Source organism: Serpula lacrymans (genome assembly GCF_000218685.1).
Source record: "Serpula lacrymans var. lacrymans S7.9 unplaced genomic scaffold SERLAscaffold_21, whole genome shotgun sequence".
Lineage (NCBI taxonomy): Eukaryota > Fungi > Basidiomycota > Agaricomycetes > Boletales > Serpulaceae > Serpula > Serpula lacrymans.
Window position 1 is genome coordinate 100,382 of NW_006763310.1, and position 17,246 is coordinate 117,627.

The 17,246-nt window shown below is 43.0% G+C and overlaps 5 protein-coding genes across 5 annotated transcripts; 2 read left to right on the top strand and 3 right to left on the bottom strand.

Annotated features, from left to right (window-relative positions):
* Window positions 1-515: 515 nt before the first annotated feature.
* SERLADRAFT_444079 (uncharacterized protein) lies at window positions 516-3,496 on the top strand (the record flags this gene model as incomplete). The annotated part of the gene is made up of 6 exons (XM_007324711.1): window positions 516-573; window positions 616-692; window positions 2,374-2,438; window positions 2,494-2,623; window positions 2,750-2,831; window positions 2,883-3,496. 6 exons carry the CDS (start codon window positions 516-518, stop codon window positions 3,494-3,496), a joined length of 1,026 nt encoding a protein of 341 aa, XP_007324773.1.
* A 1,391-nt stretch (window positions 3,497-4,887) lies between these two features.
* Window positions 4,888-5,712, bottom strand: SERLADRAFT_412209 (uncharacterized protein; the record flags this gene model as incomplete). The annotated part of the gene is made up of 5 exons (XM_007324712.1): window positions 4,888-4,912; window positions 4,974-5,001; window positions 5,093-5,282; window positions 5,336-5,544; window positions 5,598-5,712. 5 exons carry the CDS (start codon window positions 5,710-5,712, stop codon window positions 4,888-4,890), a joined length of 567 nt encoding a protein of 188 aa, XP_007324774.1.
* A 3,223-nt stretch (window positions 5,713-8,935) lies between these two features.
* Window positions 8,936-9,718, bottom strand: SERLADRAFT_444081 (uncharacterized protein; the record flags this gene model as incomplete). The annotated part of the gene is made up of 4 exons (XM_007324713.1): window positions 8,936-9,159; window positions 9,232-9,295; window positions 9,363-9,568; window positions 9,622-9,718. The coding sequence occupies 4 exons, from the start codon at window positions 9,716-9,718 to the stop codon at window positions 8,936-8,938; spliced, it is 591 nt and encodes a 196-aa protein (XP_007324775.1).
* A 5,546-nt stretch (window positions 9,719-15,264) lies between these two features.
* On the top strand, window positions 15,265-15,752 carry SERLADRAFT_481061 (uncharacterized protein; the record flags this gene model as incomplete). Its single annotated transcript, XM_007324714.2, has 1 exon — window positions 15,265-15,752. The coding sequence occupies one exon, from the start codon at window positions 15,483-15,485 to the stop codon at window positions 15,750-15,752; it is 270 nt and encodes an 89-aa protein (XP_007324776.1).
* A 559-nt stretch (window positions 15,753-16,311) lies between these two features.
* Window positions 16,312-17,071, bottom strand: SERLADRAFT_444082 (uncharacterized protein; the record flags this gene model as incomplete). The annotated part of the gene is made up of 4 exons (XM_007324715.1): window positions 16,312-16,377; window positions 16,440-16,557; window positions 16,604-16,646; window positions 16,708-17,071. The coding sequence occupies 4 exons, from the start codon at window positions 17,069-17,071 to the stop codon at window positions 16,312-16,314; spliced, it is 591 nt and encodes a 196-aa protein (XP_007324777.1).
* Window positions 17,072-17,246: the final 175 nt, after the last annotated feature.

Here is a 17,246-nt window from a genome sequence, read left to right on the forward strand (position 1 = left end):
GAGAGTTGAGTCTAAAATAAGAGAAAAGGCAACGCGGCACGAGAAAGAGGAGTTTGAACAAAAGGGGAAATGCCGCGTGGCACCATGTGTGAAAGCTAAAGTACAAGTTTAAAGTGGAGAATGAAAATAACGGAAAGGTCCAAAAATTGTGTTATCGTAACAATCCCCATCATTGTTGTCTCAACACCGTCTGCATAGTCCTTTTCTCGTGTTTGCTGTGAACTCATCCTTACTCCAATCACATCAACATATCAGCGCCTCAATCCTTGGTTATTCAGAGCATTTATGGGCCGCAAGAAGTTTTCTTTTCTCACCTCTTCTTATGTCCATACAACAAGCTTGCGTGACAGTGGGCTGCGGCATGTTACTCGGTCGACCCTCACAAAGATTCATCAAGACCAAGTTGAATTTGAATGCCGCCGTTGAGAGGAGCTCAAAAGTAAGTAAGCCTTTTATCCCCGGCTAGTCAGTGCACAGTTTAGCATATTCTAGGTAGAAATCAACCTTATCACGAAATGCTCTCAGAAATTGCGCAAAATATTGGTGTTCCTGCTGAGACACTCGAGGAGCATGGTATGTATGATTTGTATAACTGCTATACTGACAATCCTACAGAAGAGCAAGAATATGACCATGATTCTCAAGATGAATGTGGGCTAGACGGTCAATACAAGTTTGACCCAGTAGAACGTGTTCGAGCAAGCATAATTACAAGGTCGTTTGATTAATGTCTGTTGTTGTCTAGCAGCTTACAGTAATTTAGTATGTGTGGTTCTTCTTTCGGATGTAGACGTGGTAATTATTGTACACGCATACAACGACATCATCATATGCATGAACACTGGCAGAATCAACTTTCTGATCTTGTCGAAGCTTATCTATGTTGGAAGTACAATTAATGTCCGACTGAAGACATGCAATCAACTCGCAAATTTGAGGTTGCAGCAGTCAACATGACAAGTTAAGTGTCCCATTGTTAGACATACAAGCGTGCTAATGCTTCCAAGGCTATGTGGACAAACTACCTGTTTCTCAGGGAGCTAATGAAGCAGCTAACGTCTCTTTAATCCATGTAGAATTGCTCGGATGTTCTCCTATACAGCCCTCTGTTGCTATATCCCTGGAATCACTTGAGATTTATCATCAGATAAAACAGCATCAATACTCCTTCAGCACCCAGGCAATGGCAAAAGTTCTATGTGCGCTCAACAATGTAATCCCACTCATACTTTCTCATGTGACTGTTTTAGCTTATAACACTGTTTCCAGGTTACGTATGTCTAAACATTTTGAGATCAGTTATCAATTGCATTTGACATATATTTAGAAATACTGCAAAGAGTTCAGGCTAAGGTTAACAAGCTACTTGGTAGGGATTGTCCTGACTGGCATATTTGTTTTGCGTGCCCGGCCTGTGGTTACAAGGTGCTTCTCTATTGTCTGGGCTTTGTAGTATCTTACATTATGTTACAGTGGCCAGATGATCCTCCAGTAGTCCCTGCACAAATTCACGGCATAGACAGTAACAACTCGGCAAAACGATGTGCCACATTGTTTTGCCAAGTGATGGTGCTGGTTCTGCAGATGAACGCATATTCCAAAGTCCCTGCCTTATAAGCAATGAAGACATTAATATTTTCCAGAATGAAGTGCATAATTGACCTAGTGTTCAGGATCATTTGTCTATGCAGACAGACAATGCTGTTCGGACATCAAGAGGTGAAGAGCCACCAGAAATTTGCACAGATAATTGGACTGTAGCCAATACAGTTGATGATCATACCATCAAAATATTTGAACAAGCAGGCATATTCATACCGGCTTGCCGTCATGGTACTGTTGAGACACTAGTGGAAATGTGACGCAGTGGAGAACTGTAGGTGCTTATATGGTCCAGACATATTTGGCTCCGACCAGGCAATTGGTTACAACATTGGTTGCTTGTTCGCAAAAACAATCTCACATAGTTCCCTGAGTAATCAAGCGGAATCGAAGAACTTGATGATGGCTGTCAACTCTTTCCATGGCCATGCTCACAATTGCACCTGCCAACTAACTAAGCACCCCCTCTATCTCAAAGGCTTTGGTTTGGAAGACATGGAGATGTGCGAACAGATTTTCTCGTCCTCAAATGGTACAGCTCATGTCATACAACATGCTTCACATTTCCATTGGCTCCAATACCTCAACCTATATTTCAATCAGTGGGATCAAGATAAATATCAAGAACTTAGTATGTATCAATTCATATCAATTTATTTACTGAATGTCACAATATTGATTCACCGCAGGTAACTTTCTTTTGAACAACTATAAACAAGTGTTAGTCATTCTTCAGGAGTATGGTCCAGATATCTCACAAGACTTACTCAGGAATCTGATTATGAGGTAATGGTGTTGGTTTACGTTGGTGCACTCGAAAAACTCACCCAGCTTGAGTGAGCATTGTTGATGCATTCTTGTTCCTATTATGACTGATGCATTACTGTATAGGGAAAGTTATGGGGTTATGACAACTGTACAGTTTGAAAACTACGTCCCTTCAGGCTTTGTGTCTAGCGCAAAGGAGCAAAAATATTGGCTTTCAGCTTCTCGTGCCAAGGAGGCGGCTCGAGTGGAAGCAGTTTGTTGTTTGAATTTGTAAATGAATGTGGTTGCTGACATTGAAAAATGGATGGAAATATATGAGCGTTGGAAATCTGATAGCGCTGAATATTGTGAGGCGCTGGAGTATCTTAACAATTGAAAGTTCATCTGTGCCGTAGAAAGTCTCGAAGCGCTTGTTGTCCAGCATTTGTTTGAATTGTTGAAGGCAAACCTAGCAGGCACAGGTAAGTCAGTAAACAATATTAATTCACTTGTTCACCTCATTACCTGAGCAGGTTACAAGTTACGACAGCATATCTCTAAAGCTATCAGTCAATGGTCTTTTGCCATTCGGACTGCGTCAGACAGGTACAACAAGCTTGCAGCTGAGCAAAAAAACCCAGCACCTGTCCTAGAGTATTCCCAGGTGGTGTCATATACTTGGTTGGGCAAATTTGAACTATTGAAATGTTCACGTCATGACATTCTAAAGAAACCATGGGCTGTGCCATCAAATCGTGAACTGGCAGTGAAATATTTCAAGGTTATTTGTGCGCAAGAGGAAATCAAACATCTTTATGTTGAAATAAGGAGGCTGCATGAGTGGGTTAACGCCAAGGATGCACATCTGCTTGTTATGGCTGAGGGTACTGCAGGTGATGAGTACATTGCATTGGAAATTAATGCCAAGTATCTCACTCATCGGCGTGTTAACAATGTTCACTGCCGTCATCTACAGCAGATTTATAATCTCAAAGGCTTTTCTGGAGATATCAAAGACAATAACTCTGCACAGCACAACAATACCATCAATTCTCAAGAATTAGATAACGGTGACGATGAAGAAGATGATTTTTTATTTGGGGAGGTTTCTAGGATGCAGAAGTGCCTTCAAAGAATGTTGATATAATGAATTTTGATACCAGATGTAGTTTATGATACCGTTTACATGAATAAGAATGTCAATTTTATGTTGATTATATTGATAGTATGAGTGGTACTGGATTGTCAATTGCTAAACAGTTTTCGATGGTTTGCTATTTTTGTGTTTGTCATGTCAGGATATTTACACTAGGACATAGTCTACAACTCGATCGATAACCTGAAATGGCCGGCTTGTGACTTGGTACTGAATGGTGCACTTATGGTCACCTGTGATTCCCACGTAATATATCTAACTAGAACAATAATTACTGCCTTGATGCACCTCCAATTAGATGGTTTAAAGCTATTCTTGGGCCTCTTTTATTGTTTCTTCATTAATTAGCAACTTTGGAGTTGAAAAAAGAGTCACCTGAACCGGCAACTACACCCGGTTAGTCATCAGAGCCATTGCTGTCTATTGGAAGTCCGCGTTTCTCCCAGTTAGGCAAGAACTATATAGTTTTTTTGGCCTCTCCTGCTGAGAGACAACGTGTTCGGCAACACCACTCATTTGCAGTCTGTGCCCCTCCAAATATGGTAGCAGCTATACAGTTCTGCAGCTTCCCCCCGCACGGTGTGCGTTCCCGTTTGGCCATGTTTGGTGACACTCGGTTACCGGCACGTGATGATCAACAAGTCGTGTTGCTTGTATATCATGCAAGGTCACTGTTCAGCACAGCGAGCTTGTGTATTGAGCCTGTTTCTTCAATTTTGAGCTTTGGGAATGAGGGAAATCTTCATATATACATATTTCTAGGGCCATAACCACATCAATCCTGTGTCCATAGACAAACGCATGGAAAAACAACACAATCTCAGCATCAAACATACACGGATACTAAATTTTGAGGGGAAAGACACATAAGACATAACATCTGGGCATATAACAAAGCACTGACAAGGGGAACATTATCTATTTAGCAAAGGCAGTGTGTTTAATAGTGCAATATGGGACTTACATCTACTCATTGTCTCCCAAGTCTTCCGAGGATGACTCAATTGTCTCTGCACTTATGGGTGCTCTCCGAATGGCTGTCCTCCTGTTCATGGTGCGTGTTTTGTTCTCCTTGTTCTTGTTCTGGGTGGTCTGTCAATGCTTTCTGGGTAAACCTGCATCTGATCGTTTTTTTCCTCTTCTTCCGAGTCACCTCGCCTGCATTCTGCCGTGCTTCAAGTTCAGTCCTGTAGGCTTTCAACTGGGATTGTGTTAACTTGATCCAATGACAAGTACCGTTTCTCCATGCGTCACGAAGCTGCCAGATTTCTGTGACTATCCCAATAGCAGATGGATTGACAAAAGGTATGTTTGTGGGCCAGCCGACAATTTTCACACCGTGCAAGGAGACAATGGCAGTCTCATATTTCTTGTAGTCCATCTTAGTTGTTCAGCCCAGAACCTTGCCTATGGTCAAGTAATAGATTAGCTTATTGTATTATTGTAAGGTGAGAGAGGTGGAACATACGAAGGCCAATCTTGCAGGCCCTTGCACACTGACAACAACAGTTTTGAAGGTTGTTTTGCTCTGCTGTATCTACAAGGAAATGTTAGCAAATGGATCCTGGTGGTGTGATGAGCACTGACTTTGGTTTCTAGAACATCCCCACTGCTCAAATAACTGGGCAATTTCGTCTGGATCCCTACCAATTACATCTTCCCAAAAATTGAGGGAGTTGTCACTCCCATACCAAGTGGCTGCTCCTAAGTTGTTAATGTGTCCTTGCGTGAGGAAAAAACACCCGTATGAGCCTGTACGGAGTGCCAGATTATCAAGCTAAGGTATACAAGTAAGTCAGTATATTAAGATGATGACAATGGGAAACAGACCTCTCTTCCAATCCTGTCTGATGTGCACATAAGATCATGAGCAGCAGCGGCATTGTTGAAGCAAACACCAGAGCTCTTTATCTCACAATGTTCGAGGAGGAGATTGCGCATCTCCTCCTGCTTGTCCTTGCACAACCCCTCTGGTCCCTGTTTGACTTTTGCTAAAGACTGAATTTCTTGGAGGCGCTTCTTCTCGCCAACAGGAAGGTCTGTCGACTTATCAGCCATACACAAGCTTCAGTTTGTGAAAATATTTACTTACCAGCATTAACCTCTAGCGACTTGGCATGCACTATGGCATTGTACATATTTGGAGCCTGGGGTTTCTTGAATGTAGCCTGCGATCCTGTGAGGGCTTTTGTGCATTCTATTGTCATGTTATGCTTTTCAGCAAGCAACTCTAGTTGTTCGTTCCAACTCTGTATATATTTTCTGATGTCCTCATTGATTTGGTCCCTGTGCAGTTTCCTCTGATCAGCAGCCAGATTTTATGTAGCGTTTTCGGCTTCTGTAAGTTGACGAGGGGGTGCTTGAGTTAAATTAATGGGTCAAGTGGGATTTTGCGCTGCCCTCCAATTGTGTGACTGGTGGGTTCCCTGGGAGTGTGGTTTGCTGTGGCACCAGGGGCGTTACTTGCCCATTCAAAACAGGCGGGTCGAGCAATGTGGTGAGCGAATCTATCCCAAAGTCATTTGCAATATTGTGAAGGATATTGTCGTCAATTAATTGATACCCCGCACCGTCAAGGGTGAGGTAGTTAACATCTGGTCATGTTGGCGACAGAGGCGTTGACGTGCCTCTAGCATTACTGACAGGGGGAAAAACTTCGTCCAAATTGAAGAAAGCTGGTGGGCAAAGTTCTTGCTGTCCAGGAACTCGGTGATATGATACTAAGGCATTGGATATATTACTGTGGAAAGAAACCAGTTGTGAGCCCATGATAGTGGGTTCCCTGCTGGAGGGAACAGTTGTATTGGACAAGATTCCGTATGTAAAATCTGACATGAGTAATGATGTTACGACAACACAATTTCCGGACATTTTCTTTCTTTTCATTCTCCGCTTTAACCTTGTACTTTAGCTTTCACACATGGTGCCACGCGGCATTTCCCCCTTTGTGTTCAAACTCCTCTTTCTCGCGCCGCATTGCCTTTTCTCTTATTTTAGATTCAACTCTCTCACGCAGTGGAGCTGGCCATACAGGCTAGGCCCTATGACATCATCAGCCACTGCCTCTATCAACTGTATAGTACATATGTACAAACAAACCTGTAGTAGTATATATACCCCAATAGATCCAGGAGACTACTCAGCGAGTCCTCCTGTTGTATACCAACTAACTCACTGCAGCCAAGGGGTAACCACTCCCCATCTTCATCTTCTCTATAGTGTGTTTTGTGTGCGCCAGAGTAACTAACTCTTGGTTGTTACAATGAAGATTCTGTGAGCAAAAGCATTGTTGAGACCTTCAAAACGTAGAAACGGAGCTGTCCAAATTGACGGGATCATTAATACACCGTCCCACATGAACTTCATGCAGGGACTTGCAGGACAATGCTAGGAGGATGGTTAAGACCACATGCTTCATCTCCCTCAAATTACAGACTCTTCGGCTGAGATTTTCCGAGGTCACGTGTACTGGCAGTACTTGTAGTAGAAAATCAGCAGTACAACGCTCTTGGCTTGAAAAACTGACCTCCCTTCCCTGCATGCTTCCAAAAGTCCTTTGTGATAAGTGTACAAACCTGTAATTTTCACCTTGTATGACGGAAAAAGGTGCGAACACCACATTGAAGATATTCATCCTCATTTTTCTGGCATGTCTGGCATTGTCACGCCATTGTAACAAACTAAGTAGAAGAAACAACCACAAGGAAAATCAGCACACATCCAGCACACAGACATAAAACAACAACATACCATACTGGTATACCAGTACCTTGAGAAGACCCTCCTACTTTGATGCTGGAGATACCAATGAGCGAGAACCAACCACCACCTGGGCCATTGTCATTGCATCAAGTACACATCCTGAGGCGTGAGATGAGCGCCCACTGGCGTGGTCGGGTCACTGACAAGGAGCAATCACTTTGCACTCTGGTAGTCTCGGTGTATCTCTCATTGCATACTAATATTTACAGACCCAAGTGATAACAAACTTCCGACATTTTTGTGAGAGGGACCGCTGGCGCATCCTCGTCAAGTTTAACTTCAAAAAAATTAACTTCCACTGTGACCATCAACACCAGTGCATATATTTGAAGAGCCATATCTCTGATGTTGTCGCATGTTCCCTTGCATGGCCAGGTGAGCAAATTTCTCTTTATCTCCTTCAATAGGTCCTCCCATCCTGCACATGCTTGTCCCAATTTTCAAAAAACTTGTCGACCTCCCAGCGCCCTCTCTCTCTCACTTTCCCCAACTCTTTATCAAACATCCTACCCCATGAACCTTCAGGTCCCCAGTCTACCTGCCATGCAACCACAGCACAACGCAATGAAGAGATATTAACTGTGTTTGTTGAGCATTCAGATTCTGTGGAGTCAATATTATCATTGAGAACTTCGATAGAAGATGTTGGCTGGTTTTGAGATGCTGAAGCTGGCAGTTGATTAATGATGACTTCCTTCTCTGCTTTCTTCCTGTAGACTACTTAGCACATATTAACCTCGTAATAAAAGCAAATGGCGTACTTATGACAATTTCTGGCAAAGTTGGTCAGTCAGACATTGTAAGGCCCTCTGGCACATCCTTTGTCCTTGATTTATTTCTCACCTAGCAGAATGAAGACGTGCCTTCTCTCTCTGTGCCTTGAGGATGCTGGTAAGAAACAATAAGAAACAGGCGACCCAAAATCAGCACAATATGGACTTTAAAAGGAGCAGGCTTACTGAGGTTTAGATAACCATCGCTCTATAGCCTGGCGTTGCTAATCCTTTTTGTTTTCGACGACCATGAGCTTCCGCAGATTGAGCAAGGGATTTCCAATGATGAAGGCATTGTGTCTCTCTCCTGTAGAAAGCAAGGCTGCAATCGTGGCGGCTGAGATTCAACTTGGTGGATTAATCTGTCCCAAACCATGCATTATGCATGATTTATAATAGAGAACACCTATAATGTATAGCAAATGTGTTTGCTATATCATGAAGAATTGTGTCAGCTTCAACATAAACCAGTAGGCCCTGTTCAAAAATTCAAGAGTGAGGTGGTGATCATATCATTGAGACAAGTGGATGTGCCCAAGATGATTTATGGTGGAGAGATATTGCTGCCCTGGATTTATAGTGAACATAGTCTCAGTTTTGCACATTTTGCGCAACTTTCAATGATGTGGTTTGGCATACCAGATAGTTTAGACCACACTTTCCTCCTTGTATCCTTGTGAAACAGATGTATTTAATGTATCTCTCCTCAAAATGTATTTATTGTAGTGTTAGTACTTGTGTGAGGTTCATGTGCGCTTCAGACGATTAACTACGATTGCAGAACTACATTAGCATGGGATGTATCATACAAAAGACTATCGTAAATCTGTCACAAGAGTGGGTAGAGTTGTCAACTGCGCTTTGATTGAGTAAATATGAAAGAAATCACATATAATCATAAGACATGGCTGAATTGATCAGTTAACGCCCCAAGCACATCCCATGAACGTTCTGTGAGAGCAGAGTATGGGTCATTATCATAGGAATGGAGGTCCTCCAACCAGAACCAACCACCAGGGATTGGGACCGCTCGAACGGCACCCAACTCATACTTACTTCTATATTTCCTGAGAGCCTCATCAAAGTTGTTGTATTTCTTATACCTATTACCGCTAACACCTAGTACCCTCTCAGCAGTATCATCCCTAATTTTATTTAGTAGAATTGAACAGAATGGAAGGCCGAACTCACCAGGTGTAGAAGATCCCCACTTCTTGACCAACCCAGACAACATAGCAACCCTCTGGAGTGACGCCTTTTGCAGGAAGTCAAATGTGGTCGGGGCGAGGAATGTTTGATTTGAACAATGTCATTGGACTGACAGGAGGTTGGGCAGGCGGCTTGTTTTTGATGGTGGGTGGTAATTGTGGACTCTCCAAGTCATAAGGACCTGCCACGGCCAGCTGGGGAGACTTTCTTGGGGTGGTTGTCACAGAGATAGCATCTGTGATTGTTGTGGTTGTGGTTGTGGTTGTGGTTGTAGTGGTATGGGTGCTTGTGACTGTCTCTGTGAAAGGCAGGCATTGCGCTGTGGGTAGAATCAATAACTCGAGCAAAGAATCATCTACTGATGTTACCTACCTGAGCGATTGTCATGGCGTGGTTTTCCAGGTGAAAACAAAGAGGTCGGAGGAATGGCACTAGAATTGGCTGTAGGTGATTGGTGCGTGCAAGTCATGGCAGGAGATAGAGTGAATAATGATGTGGCTATCAATCACATACCTGTGTCACGCACTGTCACGGACGTGTCCTGAGACCTGCCGCTGAGTACCGGTGGGTACTGAATACCAAGTCCACTATGCAGAACATCAATACATCATCATCCAAGTTGCACCCATGGTTGGTGTAAATGCAAAACGCCCTCAAAATTGTACCGGCTTGTTGAGTGGGAAAGTCAGACGTGTGGGGCGGACTCGAGACAAGAATAGCATGCCAACAAAGCCTGTGCATGGGGTTTTGGGTCCAAAGGCACTTACAAAAAGAGCCTTAGAGTCATATGAAAGTCACAGGGTTCACATGCAAGGTGAGTGACTGACGCACCTAAAAATATAGCAACCCTTACGTGAACAAGAAATGATGTCTGACGTCTGATGTGCTTTGGAGGCACTGAGAGACCTCCCCAACGCACCAGTCAGTGACGACCATCAAGAAAAATGGGGGTAGCTATATAGAGCTCTATAGCACTATAAGTGCTCATAAAGCTGTTATAGCGGTCAAACCTGCTATAGAACCTCTGCCATCTATAGAGCCTCATATAGCTCTATAAATGCTCTTATAGATGTTGGAAATTGTTGTGTGGCTGATAGAAAAAATTAACTCAGGCAGGATTTGAACTCTCACCTAGTCAGCTTGTGGGTGACTAAGCAACTTAGAGCCACACATCACACATTTATCCACTACACCATGAGAGCTTTTAAAATATATTATACAGGTGTCATACATTGACCTTTCATGGACTTAGGTTATTTTGTTACTCATTGTCACCACTTATATTTGGATAAATCATTATTCTCATTTGTATAAATATCAAAGATACAAACTACTATTTCACTAATACAGGCTACATAATTAATTAATACTGTATGATTTATTAGCCCTTTTAAGCAGCTTCAACTATATTATAACTATGACTTTTACAGCTATAGGAGCTATGTAGGCTATAAGAGCACTTATAGTACCTTGCCTATAATAATATACTTGACTCCAAATACTTTTGGCCTCTTTCTATTATTGAACAAATTTATTAGATTAATCCAGAGTTTGAGGGAATTATAGACACTTCTCCCCTTGGTTAAAAATTTTGCCTACTACTGTGCTATAAAAGCTATAAGAGCTATGATTGCACTAATAGTACTATAGTTTCTATGAGTGCATTTATATATATAGGTGGTGGCTATATAGCGCTATATAGCAAAAGGGTTTTTCCTGATGACAAAGATATATACAACAACATTGCGACCCTCAATGATGTGCTTGATGGTTCAGAGCCATTGAACATCAGTCATGCGGGTGGAGAATTTGAAGCACTCACGAGGGAACTCAACGGCAACTTGTGGAAAGAGTACATTATCTTAACCCAATATTTTCTTTGTCTTCTCATGAATTGTCAGCTACTATCGCCATAAATCACGTCGACCAGATCATCAAGATGGTAGAGACCATATCATGTGCCGGGTTTCTGCCTTTAATCATCAGCTGACTGCAATTACAGATGCATACCTCAAGTGGACTTACAATCGCAAGGCATCTGGTGCTCAAGGTTTTCTAGGGGAACAAAAAGTATGCACCGGCAATGTGTAACAACCAAGAGTTAGTTACTCTGGTGCACACAAGAACACACTATAAGGGTAGTGAATGGGGAGTGGTTACCCCTTAGGCTGCAGAGAGTTTGTTGGTATACAATAGGAGGACTCGCTGAGGAGTCTCCTGGATCTATTGGGGTATATATACTAATACAGAGTGTTTGTACTTATGTACTGTACAGTTGATAAAGTCAGTGGCTGATGATGTCATGGGGCCTAGCCCGCATGACCAGCTCCACTGTGTGAGAGAGTTTGAGTCTAAAAGAAGAATAAAGGCAGCGCTGCGCGAGAAGGTGGAGTTAGAACAAAAAAGGAAAGTGCCCTATGGCACGGAGTGTGAACTATAGTAAAAGGTTAAAGCAGAGAATGAAAATTAAAGGAAAGGTCCGAAAATTGTGTTATTGTAACATCCACCACCACCCTATTGTTGCCTCATTCGTCCTCCAGCTCCAAGCAGCTGCATAACTCTGACACCGACTCTTATTTGTCACTACACACACTATCCAGTAATGTGCCCAGCTATCAAGACCATCCTCAAATGTTGTTTGTTACTGTGAGGAAATCCTCCAACAAAGCCTTGGCCAAATCACAGCAATCACGTTTTGAGTTCCTTTGTTACATGAACACTCACTTTGCACTGACCAATCACTTGTTGGAGAGGGCTCAAAAGTCTGGGGGTATATCAACTGACATCAGCAAGGGCAAGGCAGCTACGCCTCCAATGCCCAGATACCAAAATTCCAGTGCCAAGGATGCCCCAGTACTTGCTCCCGCTAGCCAGTATAGAAGAAAGGGCTTGATTACGTCTACTCCACCTGACAATATGTCCATGTTGAATAAGCACATTACCAAGGACAACGGGAAACCGGACACTGATCAGCCAAAGCACGAGGCCAAATCTTCTTTGTGATCTTCTAGGGTCATCCATGAAAACAAAATTGGTAAATTTATGGAGCAAACTAGTGGCTTATGTACTGCTGTACTATCTCATGGATATGGTGATTCTTATGCAAGCCCCACTATTGTACAAACCATCAATGTTGCTTCAAATCCAAGTGATATCCCCACCACTACTCCACCCGTCTCTCCAGTTCATCATTGCTTGTATCCACACCAAATCTGCTCCCCTATGCCTTCCTCCACCAGCCACACCATATCAATCACAAACACTTTTGTGCTCTCTGATAGTTTCGCTGCAGCCTGGCCCCGACATAACAGCATTCTTGACATGAAGCTCAGGAGCTCTCTGAAAGAGGTATTAAGGGAGGTGATCATTCATGACAACATTTGGAGTGAGTTAGCACACTGCATGCACCAAGAGCCTGGATACCACCCTAAAAACTGGAAGTTTATCATTCAAGACTGCGGTATTCCCCACGATTGCATTGCTCAGGTTTTAAACACTTTAAACACTCTAGAAGCACATCAGGTATATTGTAAGTCTAGGCCTTTTTCTTTCTTTCTTCAGGGATGGCTGATGTTTCAGGAAAATGGATCATGTAAACACATTACTGATATACATGATGTACACTATAAATTGAATGGTTAGCAAATATATCTTCTGTTTGTATGGCTCCCACTATAGCACCTCGTATACAAAGGCGTAAACCAAAGCTCACTGATGCACAAAACAAATGTCGCCGTGAACGTTTTGTAGAGCTAACAAATGATATTGTTGCTGCCCAGGAGGGATATTCCTGGTACCGTAGGTTACCAGGTCTCACATTCATAATTTGACACTGCAAATGGCACCGGTTGTTTGCGCCAACATCCGTTGACTATGTGTTTTGCACGCCACGTCTTTTGCGGCTCACTTTCTTTCTTGCTTTCTTCCCACTCCATTGCTCAATGGCTTAGACACCTTCTTTGTTGTGCACTGACTCTGGTGGTACTTCCTCTTTTGAACACTCTCCTCTATCAACAACTTCTTATCCACATGCATCTACTTCTTGAACACTTCCTGATAGTGCTTCTCATGCAGTGGCTACTTCATCTCATACTGGGCCCCAACAAGTCCATCAATGTGAGCAATTTCAGCCCTCTCCTTCAATTCTGAGCTCACTTCTTACCCTCTGTGTGGATGATGTTCTGTTTTGGATGTTCTGGATATTCACAGACCATGATCTGCCGGTTGTTGAGTCAGATGTTCCCTCTGACAATGGAAAGTTAGCTGCCACTTTTATTAGGACTTATCGATTTTGTTCTGTATATAGCAATGAACATTGTCAGCCGTATGAACTCTGGCCACAAGGTTGCAATGTTGTTGTTCGCTTCAACACTGTTTCTCAAGTCATTTTGCATTTTCAACATTTGACAGCCTCTGTCACGATTTGAGCCAGAGTGCTAGTTTCTTTTTCATTTTCTTTCATTTTTCTTTCATATCTGATCACGTGACAAGAACACAAGACCAGTAGTAGTTAGTTATATCCGATCACGTGACAACCACGTGACAAAGCCTAGAACTATGACGTAGAACATCAGTCAGCGCCTCATGGCTGACCTTCAGAAACATATATATACCAGCACTCATGTACATACTTTCTTCAGTTGTTGATTACTTCTTAATCGATTACTTGACGCTACTTGTTGATCTTTGAGACTTGTCCCTCCATTAACTCGGCATAGGGGATAGGAATCTTACAGCCTCTCATCTTGGTCAAATCACAAGTGCACATGGTATTCCAGTGGCAAAAAATCCCGTGAAGGTTGCACTTTTCAGGCATCTTCTCGCCCATGATTGTGGCCCTTGTTGTGCTGATAACAATAAGTTTATTTTTCAAGAGTTGAAATCAGATCGCCATGCTGTGGATTGCAAACGCAATACTACCATTGTTGATGACTATCAGAATTCACATGCCCGTGCGGCACAGCATCATGCCTCCAACTCCAGGTGTAGCCGAGCAAGAGCCTCTTTACCTTCAAGTGCACTCCCACCGTCTTCCTTACCTCATCTTGCCACAGATCAGCAGAAGATGGATATAATCAAGGAGTGGGACACTGCTCAAAAATTGCTACTTTCAACATGCAGGCCATGTGCAGTTTGTGGTCAGAAGAAATTGTTCGATGAAGTACAACCTATTGACCCTGCCACCTTTGACTTAAAGTTGTTACGGAACAAATTATTGCCCCTGCACACGTTACCGACATCTTACAATCTCGGGCAGTATGAAGGAGGACTTTTGTACCATAGGTTTAGAGAGTACTAAAACTCTAGGTGCAGTGTATATGTGTTCGTCTTGTCATCACTCTCTTGTTGATTGTGTTACGCACAAAGTGCTTAACAAAGTCTGAGGGTTCGTCGGGGTTTGTAAAGAGACTTATCCAAAGACAAGTTCGAGAACGTAGTTCTGAGTGGAGGTTTTCCAACGGGAGTTGGTCTTCTTCTGAATAGAAGTCTGATCTTAAGAGTCTAGCTTTGTAAGTGTAAACTGCGTAGAATCGTATTGGAGAATACTACTGCTATTACATGGTATTTATAATGGAAAGGAATCGGTGATAGGAGTTAGGTCCTATCTAGGGCTGGTCCGTCTGTTGAAGACTAAGTACTGTAATAGGTACTGTGAATGCGAGAGGAACGGAAGTGTACGTGAAGGAAATGAGTCATCGGTCCGATGGTATAACCGATGAGTAAAAAGAAATGAGTAGTCCTTAAATGTCCAATAGAGATCGTAACAGATTGCGGGAAGCAGCCGCTAGACTCATGGGCAAATTTTCAATATCACGGACATGATTCTTTACTGCCTGCCATACTGGATTGCGCAGACAGCGCTTCCTTGTTCGACTTGATGCTTGTAGCACAAGCACGTTCCATTCAAATTTCTTACCTTTTATCTGAAGTCATGAATTGTTTAGACCATGCGGGAATGTTCAACAATCTGCAAGAAAACAAAGGGAATACTGTTTTCCGTACACCGTCAATAGTCACCAACAACGACATGACAAACATACGCCTAGAAAGTATTCTCATGAAACAAATGAGAAAGAAGAAAAGAGTCCACCCTTCACATTCAGAAGACAACCAACACAAAGGGCACATACGCAAGTGCGCAAGAACTGATCTTGACGGAAATACCACTGTGTGCCAGCTTACTTCTTCTGACACCCAATCTTCCCCCCAACTGCCCATTCACACTCCAGAGAATGTTCTTGGGGATTTCTGGAAATGACGAACAAGAACGCACTGTGAAGTTGATAGGTGAACATTACGTGAATAACTGTCACAAACAGTTGATGCTCTATGTTGCTGGCACTGGAGGATCTGGTAAAAGCCATGTCATTAACACAATTGTCGAATTTTATAACAGGTGTAATTGCAGCAATGAATTGTTATTGAGTGCCCCCACAGGTTGCACTGCTGTCCTCATCAGTGGTTACACCATACACTCATTGACATCCCTACCAAAATCTTAGCACAAGCCTAATCAAAGCGAACTGGAAAATGTGTGAATGGATGTTAATTACCTTGTCATCGACAAAATCTCTATGGTATCTGCGTCTCTCCTCAGCGACATCTCTCACAGGCTCTGCTCTGCAAAGGCCTATGATCCTGCTCATGCTGCAAAACCGTTTGGAGGCATCAATGTAATCTTCACAGGGGATTTTGGCCAACTCAAGCCAGTGAGAGAGACAGCCTTGTTTGGGCATTCCTTAGTGGGCCGCCTCCTTCCCAATACCGCTCATACGGTGGATGATTGGTTACGGCTCAACTTTCGAGCCCGGCCAATGTCCGGCATAATATTTTTCAAAATCCGATGTACCTTCAGCTATTATATTTGTATTTAGCAAAATTCGAGCAAGGCCTTTGATGGGCGATCAACGAAAATACATTTTAATTAATTTCTTTGATCCAGCGAGTGTGATTTGGGCAAAAGCCAGTGTGATGAGAGATCGAGCGAGCGTGCAATTCAACATGTCAACATAGGATTTCAAGCGATACAGTAAGTACATGTCATGTAAAAAAAAATCCCTCTCAGCCACGAACACGACTGGACATGATGTCAATCTCTTGTGATGTTCTCATCTTTGTAGCCGAACTCTGTGAAAAAAGAGGTGACATGAGATGTAGTAGAAAGGATCCATCAGAAAAAGAAAACATACTGCTGTCTGCAAGGAAGGGAGTCCGAAATATACACAATACTGGTTGCATTTGTGCAACAAGGGGAAGTTGTCTAACGTCGCCGTCCAGTTTCCTTCGCCAAAATTATCGGCAAAGTCTCTGGGAAAGGATGAGAACCAACCACATGGAGGTAATAGAGCCTTACTTGGTAGTGATAACCTGGCAGTCAGTCAATATTCCACCGGACCCTGACAAGTCAAATGTAAGTACGAAAAGGAAAGCAAAAGAGACTAGCTTATATTAACTTACCTTGAAAATCTGAGATGAACACAAGGCCTTGCGAGAAATGATATTGAGTGTGTTGTGCGAAGCATAGGAAGGTTGCAATCTCCAGTTCAGGCGGAGCAAGTTTGTGCCGAGGAGCTGCACTATTGTTATTGATATACTTCACGAAGTTACCGTTTATCTTCTCCTCGAGAAGATAAACGGCATTACGCAACTCTCTGCTGTCTTGGGGGATGGCCAAAGCGGCGTGGACGACTCGAAGTCGGGGGATTGCCGGGGGAGGACAGTCAAGGGGCCTTCGAATAAGCTTGTCGTCGACGAAGTTATAAACTAAAGCCAACAGGCTTGTTGCCCAGTAAAGGCAGTTAGCCTCGTCGAGCATCTTCATTAGCTCATCCTTGATGGCCAGTCGTTTGCGCCCGCCTGAAGGACTTGATGGTGTACCACTCTTTTCGGCTCCCTGTACTGTTTCTCTGTAAAAGCAACGTTTTGCTACTATAGCCTCTACCTGTAGAATATTTTCCTCTGCTGGCAGAGCTTCAGTTAGATCATATGACGCTGGG